Source organism: Girardinichthys multiradiatus, chromosome 17 (assembly GCF_021462225.1).
Source record: "Girardinichthys multiradiatus isolate DD_20200921_A chromosome 17, DD_fGirMul_XY1, whole genome shotgun sequence".
Taxonomy (NCBI): domain Eukaryota; kingdom Metazoa; phylum Chordata; class Actinopteri; order Cyprinodontiformes; family Goodeidae; genus Girardinichthys; species Girardinichthys multiradiatus.
In genome coordinates, this window is record NC_061809.1 from 11,725,977 (window position 1) to 11,734,123 (window position 8,147).

Genomic DNA, 8,147 nt, shown 5'->3' on the forward strand with positions numbered 1-8,147 from the left:
TGTTCTTTAATCTGTCATATTACATCAGAATGAGCTGGCCCAAACTGGAATCAGAAGTAAAAAACTTTGAGTCTGAAACAAAGTTTTTAAATTATACTGTACATCTTAAAAAAAACTGTGGATTTGTGCAATTTCGGCATTTTGTAAGATAATTTATCGCAATAGATGGAAAAATGTAACCACAATGAAAGATAAACAGATACACTATGGTTTTAGTACAAGGGTCTGGAATGCACTTCTGTCAGTGTGATGAACTTATCAGAATACCTTGACGAACTGTTACAAATATACAGTTTATGTTTGTGTCTGAAACAAAAGACACAAAAACTGATACTGTTTACATTTGTCTATGGATACTTCATGAACACTCCTGAGGTGGAAATAATGAAACGTGCAACAAAAAAAGTCTTTCCAAGTTGAGTTTAGTCAACAAGACAATGAGCCAGCTATGAAGAAATGTCTTGATATTTGGGATGTCAGTAGTCGTCATGAAATGGATACTCTGGATGATCAGCCCACCTGTTGAGTCAGTAAATAGAAATATGAATATTGTGTTTGAAAGAGAGGTAAAGTAGAAGTTCTGTGATATACTAACATGAGGAGCTCCACAAAGCGAATATTCTTGTTCAGCCCCTCGATTGCCTTCATCTCGTCCTCCGACAGAGAGAAGTCGAAAATCTGTAGTTTTGACAAATCAGCAAGAACTTATTTCTTGTATCTTACTTTCAACTTGTTCAGATTCTTTAATAAATGGACATAATGCAAACATACATCAAAGTTCTCCTTAATGCGGTCAGCATTGAAGCTCTTCGGGATGACCACCACTCCTCTCTGCACGTTGAACCTCAGGCACACCTGGGCTGTGGTCTTTTTGTACTTTTTAGCAACTGAGGCCAGAAGCTCATCTTCTAACAATGGGGCACATTTTAGGTTTACCCTGTTTAAAAAAAGAAGGTAATGTCAGCAAAATGTTTCAGTCTGTTTTAAGTGAACCTTGTTTCCAGCTGTTGTTCATCCCAGCATCCTGTGGGTGTTTGGGGAATAAAAATCCCAGCTGGGATAGAGCAACACAAAGTAATGTGAGCTGAAAAGTGTGGCATGCATTTATATTCAACCTCCTTTACTCTGGCACCCCTTGATAACCTTTATTAACATGAAAATTATTAGTCATGCACTCCACAAATGAATTTTAAAGCCATGTGCAGGACATAGCCAGAAAATAGCAAATTTAGAAGAAAAGCAGTTGGGCGGCCGCAAAAGACGGCCTCTAGATGACGACCCTAAACATACAGCCGGAGCTACAATGAAATGGTTTAGAAATAAACATATTCCAAAAGCTTTGGAGTTTTAACTTAATCATACTCATGTTTGTTGTGGTAAAAACAGTAAAAGGGGATATAAATATTTCTGCAAGGCACTGTAGAATTGAAATGTTTTGATTTCTGTTCGTTTTGCTTCTTGGGTTGCTCTGTTTTAATTACCCAATCATTACTGAGCTAACAGGTACAATTATACTGGTGAAAAACTCAGCCAGGTCTAATACCCTCAATCCCTACATTGTTTGGGGATGAAAATTTGTTTAATGTAAAAAAAAATTATTAAAATCTTTGGATATTTTTTTTAAGTGCAAGACTGAGTGAGGATTCAGATAAATGGACGTGTACATTTTGATGTGTATTAATATATTATAATGGCAATATATTTTTTGGATGAGTTTTTTTTTTTTTTCTTTGCCTCATTTACTATTACAGATAAAGAAATGTCCTTACCACGTTGCATCCCTAGATGTCCCTAGAGGGCTATAACCAACGATGACAATGTTCTTCTCCCGGCAGTATTCAAGCAACTTTGGCTGCGTGAAATACGGGTGGCATTCAACCTGTGTTCAAAAAAGTAAAAATACATTTTCTTCAGGTCTAGACTTAGTGGGCTCCACTACTTACCAACCCTGGAATTAATAGACACTCAAGGCAGCCATAAGAGACATTCACTGTGTCAAAATGTAGTGAGATCCTTCAATGTATCCATGCAGAAAATAATTAAACCCTTACAATCAAATCAATGATATATAAATCAATAAATATTCATGTTCTAGAGCTGTGAATTCTGGGAGGTCCATAGGGAGTCATGCTATTAATTTTAATTTTTCTTCTGCAGAGTTAAAATGAGTAATGATCATACCACATGGATAAGATGTCATGAAAAAAAGAATGAAGGATGATTTTTTTTTTCAATCATGTTAAACATATATCAATGATTGTGGATGGAATTGTGATTTTTACATTTATGACTGATAAATAGAAATGCAGTAATATACAGGTCCTTCTCAAAATATTAGCATATTGTGATAAAGTTCATTTTTTTCCATAATGTCATGATGAAAATTTAACATTCATATATTTTAGATTCATTGCACACTAACTGAAATATTTCAGGTCTTTTATTGTCTTAATACGGATGATTTTGGCATACAGCTCATGAAAACCCAAAATTCCTATCTCACAAAATTAGCATTTTTCATCCGACCAATAAAAGAAAAGTGTTTTTAATACAAAAAACGTCAACCTTCAAATAATCATGTACAGTTATACACTCAATACTTGGTCGGGAATCCTTTTGCAGAAATGACTGCTTCAATGCGGCGTGGCATGGAGGCAATCAGCCTGTGGCACTGCTGAGGTCTTATGGAGGCCCAGGATGCTTCGATAGCGGCCTTTAGCTCATCCAGAGTGTTGGGTCTTGAGTCTCTCAACGTTCTCTTCACAATATCCCACAGATTCTCTATGGGGTTCAGGTCAGGAGAGTTGGCAGGCCAATTGAGCACAGTGATACCATGGTCAGTAAACCATTTACCAGTGGTTTTGGCACTGTGAGCAGGTGCCAGGTCGTGCTGAAAAATGAAATCTTCATCTCCATAAAGCTTTTCAGCAGATGGAAGCATGAAGTGCTCCAAAATCTCCTGATAGCTAGCTGCATTGACCCTGCCCTTGATAAAACACAGTGGACCAACACCAGCAGCTGACACGGCACCCCAGACCATCACTGACTGTTGGTACTTGACACTGGACTTCTGGCATTTTGGCATTTCCTTCTCCCCAGTTTTCCTCCAGACTCTGGCACTTTGATTTCCGAATGACATGCAGAATTTGCTTTCATCCGAAAAAAGTACTTTGGACCACTGAGCACCAGTCCAGTGCTGCTTCTCTGTAGCCCAGGTCAGGCGCTTCTGCCGCTGTTTCTGGTTCAAAAGTGGCTTGACCTGGGGAATGCGGCACCTGTAGCCCATTTCCTGCACACGCCTGTGTACGGTGGCTCTGGATGTTTCTACTCCAGACTCAGTCCACTGCTTCCGCAGGTCCCCCAAGGTCTGGAATCGGCCCTTCTCCACAATCTTCCTCAGGGTCCGGTCACCTCTTCTCGTTGTGCAGCGTTTTCTGCCACACTTTTTCCTTCCCACAGACTTCCCACTGAGGTGCCTTAATACGGCACTCTGGGAACAGCCTATTCGTTCTGAAATTTATTTCTGTGTCTTACCCTCTTGCTTGAGGGTGTCAATAGTGGCCTTGTGGACAGCAGTCAGGTCGGCAGTCTTACCCATGGATTGGGGTTTTGAGTGATGAACCAGGCTGGGAGTCTTAAAGGCCTCAGGAATCTTTTGCAGGTGTTTAGAGTTAACTCGTTGATTCAGATGATTAGGTTCATAGCTCGTTTAGAGACCCTTTTAATGATATGCTAATTTTGTGAGATAGGAATTTTGGGTTTTCATGAGCTGTATGCCAAAATCATCCGTATTAAGACAATAAAAGACCTGAAATATTTCAGTTAGTGTGCAATGAATCTAAAATATATGAATGTTAAATTTTCATCATGACATTATGGAAAATAATGAACTTTATCACAATATGCTAATATTTTGAGAAGGACCTGTACATATCTATAATAAAAAAATTTTATGATAAAAATGCAGGTGGATTTTGTTAAACAACTATATGTGTAAGAATAGTGCTGATAATCACTTATTATGTATGAACAAGAAAGGATGAAATTGAGGTAATGATTTTAAACGGTAACTGAAGTAAATGCTGTAAATAAAAGTTGGAGCAGCACCGATGTAAGAATTAAAGCTACTGTTTAAGAGGATAAGAAATGTTGAGTGAGACAGGAATTTGAGCAGATGTTGAGGAATTGGACAAGTGGTAGCCATGGTTTACAGTACAAGGCTGATAACTGAAGCGAGGGCGCAGGTCAGAGGAGAGGTCAGCAGACGTCTCAGGAATAAGATGATGATGGCTCATATCTGATGTGAAGCACATGACTCACGAATCCCAAAGAAAAGATCAGCTTACACTACCGGTCAAAGGTTTTGGACACACTTTCTCACATAATGGGTCTCTTTATTTTCATCACTATTTACATTGTAGATTCTTACCAAAGACATCAAAACTGTAAATGAACACACATGGGATTATACAGTAAACAAAAATGTGAACTAAGTCTCAATACCATTTGCTTGGATGACTGCTTTGCTCTCTTAACATTTTCTCCATGAGCTTCATGAGGTGGTCACCTGAAATGGTTTTCCAAAGAGTCTTGAAAGAACTTCCCAGAGGTTCATTGAGAGACGGCTAAAGGTTAATATTTCAGTCATCACACCAAAGGGCGGCTACTTTAAGGAATCTAAAATAAAATAAAACATCCTTGAGACTCATGCCGAGTCACTAAAACTAACCTAATCCAGTTATCAAGTACAAGTTGTAAAATTTGTGAAGTGAGCCATCAACAGTTGTGATTGTTGTGATTGGCAGGCTACAGGGCTAGCTAAGTTTTTAAAGCTTAACTAATGTTAATGTTTCCATTTATTACAGGTTTATAAATTGTTCATTAGTCTTTCACCAGGTGAAATGTTTTTGCAATTTGTTCCCGATCTGGCAACGGACTGGTATATGTGTTTTATTTTTGTCATTTCATTTTGTCCATTCTTTAAAAACTCTCACAGTTTGTTGTATTGGAACAGTGCAAGTGTTACAATGAAGTACCTGGTTTGACACTGGTTTATGCTTCAGCCCAGGTTTGTTAAGGATCAGCTCCAGCTGGCGCTTGTTGAAGTTGGATACTCCGAGAGACTTCACCAGCCCAGCATCCTTGCAAGCTTCCAAAGCCTGTCCAAGATGTATAAAGAACATGAAACAATTTCCTAGACACAAAGATCATAAAACTCGATTGCAAACTCTACCTTGAATCCTAACCTCTACCTGATACCTTTATCTTGCAACCTATTTATCTATTAACCTTTCTTTACAGTCTTGAACTTGGACCATAAGTGTGAATGAATTGTTTTAGATGTCAAGCAGCTCTCACCTCCCATGTAGCACAGAGGTCTGTCTCGTGGTAAATGTACTTCCCGTTCTCATCTTGTGGGTAAAACGTATCTCCTGGCTTCAAAAGTTAACAGAAACTTCACCAACCATTAAAATCTTGTCAAAATGATTTTTTATAGAGCCAACAGACCCTACACATGTCATAAGACGCACTCCTACCTTGAAAGCGGTGGGCAGTTCTATAATATAGAGGTCCACATAATCCAGCTGTAACATCTGCAGGGTTTTCTCCAAAGCAGGTCGAACTAACTCAGGGGGGTGGAATGTGTTCCACAACTGTGGAATCAGTGCAAACCAGAAAAAAAGGTATTAACTGTTGCAAAACTGTGGCAGTAGGTAATCTCTGTGGCCAGGAACTTTGTTCTGAGGGGAAAAGGTTCAACTGTCAATTTCCTAACAAGCAAACCTTTCCACAGTAGAAGATATCCTCTCTTGTTACTGTCCCATCTGCAATTTTTTCTCGGATTGCTTGTCCAACCTCGTGTTCATTGCAATAGATCAAGGCTCCATCAATGTGTCTGTATCCTACCTCAATGGCCAGTTTGACAGCTTCGTAAGAAGTTCCTTTGGGAGTCTGTCAATAAATATTTTTTATGAGTACACTATATCCAATAAAATATCAGCTACAGATTTTAAATAGTGTTATAATATATATAGATCAATTAACTGTCCAATTACATAACAGTCTTACCTGTTGAGGATCCCCATAGGTTCCCAGTCCAATCAAAGGTATGCTGTTTCCATCACTCAAAGGAATTGAGTGTTTTTTTGCTGTCAGTTCCATGGTGTTTAAGGAGTTTGCTGCACAGTGTCTTGAGCTAAAGTCTTAAGCAGTAGTGTGTCAATCTGAGCAACTAACCAGCTGGCATTTGACTGACATTAAACGTTTAAATGTTGTTGAAATAACATCAGTTTAAGAAAAAACGTTAATTCAACCACAAACAGTTGAATGGTGTTGTTAACTCACCATGGATACAGCATTGAAATATCAACAGTTTTTGAGTTGCATGTCTAATCAACAGTACTTTTACAAACATGACTTTTAAAAATGTTGTTGAAATATGTCAGTTGAAAAATGACATTGTTCCAACATCCAGACAATGTTGATTAACTAACCGTTGAAAACGTGTTGATACATGAATAATGATGCAATGTTAAAAGCTCAACTCTGAATCTGATGTTTGAATTGAGTCATGATAAAGCCCTATCTTCATCTACCGGTTAGGTTTTTTTTCTTCTAGTGTACTTTGGGGACACGCGCATATCTATGAAACCAACGTCTGGTTGCCATATTTGATCAAACGCGATTGGTGGATGGTGTGTCCATCACTAGTGTGGCGACAACAACCGCTTGCGCATGCGTAAAGTGGTTGCGTCGCAGTGTTGATAATTAACGTATTTTTACGATAATTTTGCCCTCTGTACGATATACGATCAATATTCCTAAAACAAAAAGGGCCAAATGTACGATAATTTGACCATTCCGTGAATGTGTGGTTGTAATCAGTTGTCATCAGCCTATCGCCAAAGTCTGTCGGAGTTTTTTTGTGAACCCTGAAGGCATCTGTGTCCAGATTCGGGAACAGATGCTGGAAATTCCAGTAAGCGCGCATGCGCTCTCGTGTAGTGTTTATGAAATCTCTGGTCATAAGCGGTGTTTTCGAGCTGTACTGTGTTGTTGTAATTCAGCAACATAACATGAACCACATCTAGTTACTCCATCTTTGCTTTTAACTGCGGTATTTAGCAGCGAGCAGACAGACATTGAACGTAGCGGTGCTCGTTTTAAAGGCTGGCCGTTCACAAAAGCTTCGAACTCCGAGGGGAGAGAAACAAAGCAGGAGCATTGAGGCTCCAGCATAGCAGAACAGTTCAGAAACAATTAAGAATCAGGAGAAAATAACTATATTTATAAACAGATTAAGTCGTGGTTTAGACTGCCTATTGGTAGCGGATCTGATCTTCTTTGTGTGCTTGTGAATTTTTGCAGCCATAACTGGTTCTGGATGACGGCTTTATAGCAGGCAGCCGTTCTTCCCTCATCCCGGTACTGTGTACCGGCACAGAATCTTTTAGTGGTACGCAGTACTGGACCGTACCGGCTCACTTTCACCCCTGGGTGTCAGACAAGCCATAGTTCTGCCAGTGCATTTAAACGCAGCGGGCCGCTACGCTGAAAATTGTCACGGCTACGTTGAAATCAGGCTGATACGCTCATTTTTTTTTTATGAGCGAATCGACCCTTTGACTGACGTCTGGAATCCCTCTCCGCGTCGGTTTTATGTCGGCTATTGCGCATGCGCTGAGTCTGTCAGCTTCGAAGGGTTGGTATAAACGGCGTCATATCACGGCGTCTAAGCGCCGGCCCCGTTTTTCGTAAAAAGTTTGAGTTTAATGATTTTGTGGTCTGCTTTAAAATTATGCCACCAAGCCTAAAATGTCCCACAAATATGTTTAACAAGAAAATAAATTTAAAAAAATATATATATATATCCCTACTACTACCTATCAATCAATGACTTTTTTTAATCAAATACTTTTTTTTATTACATTGTTCAGCCTTAGTTATTACCACTTATGTCTGGCAGCATTGGCTGTGGTCACACAAAAATAAATGTTAATGTTACATGAATGAGGCACTGGCAAGAGGGATAACATTAATCTCCTGATGGAGAATGTGGCTGCAGATGCCCCAAGGTCACCGAGTACACTACACACCTGCTTTACAGGTGTGTGTCTTATCAAGAATGTTCAATGTCTCTGCTGGCG

General features: G+C 39.3%; 1 protein-coding gene across 1 annotated transcript; it reads right to left on the reverse strand.

Annotated features, from left to right (window-relative positions):
• Nucleotides 1-405: 405 nt before the first annotated feature.
• LOC124883186 (aldo-keto reductase family 1 member D1-like) lies at nt 406-6,322 on the reverse strand. Its single transcript, XM_047390172.1, has 9 exons — nt 6,070-6,322; nt 5,785-5,952; nt 5,538-5,654; nt 5,359-5,436; nt 5,037-5,159; nt 1,770-1,879; nt 772-937; nt 596-678; nt 406-519 (listed from the first exon to the last, which is right to left on the reverse strand). Exons 1-9 carry the CDS (start codon nt 6,160-6,162, stop codon nt 477-479), a joined length of 981 nt encoding a protein of 326 aa, XP_047246128.1. The 5' UTR covers nt 6,163-6,322; the 3' UTR covers nt 406-476.
• Nucleotides 6,323-8,147: the final 1,825 nt, after the last annotated feature.

Bases quoted from the DNA above. Each gene is read 5' to 3' on its own strand.
- LOC124883186 (XM_047390172.1), bottom strand. From the start codon at position 6,162: ATGGAACTGACAGCAAAAAAACACTCAATTCCTTTGAGTGATGGAAAC. The intron at 5,953-6,069 runs GTAAGACTGTTA...ATTTATTGACAG, and splicing joins CCTATGGGGATCCTCAACAG to ACTCCCAAAGGAACTTCTTA. The intron at 5,437-5,537 runs GTAGGAGTGCGT...TAACTTTTGAAG, and splicing joins AACTGCCCACCGCTTTCAAG to CCAGGAGATACGTTTTACCC.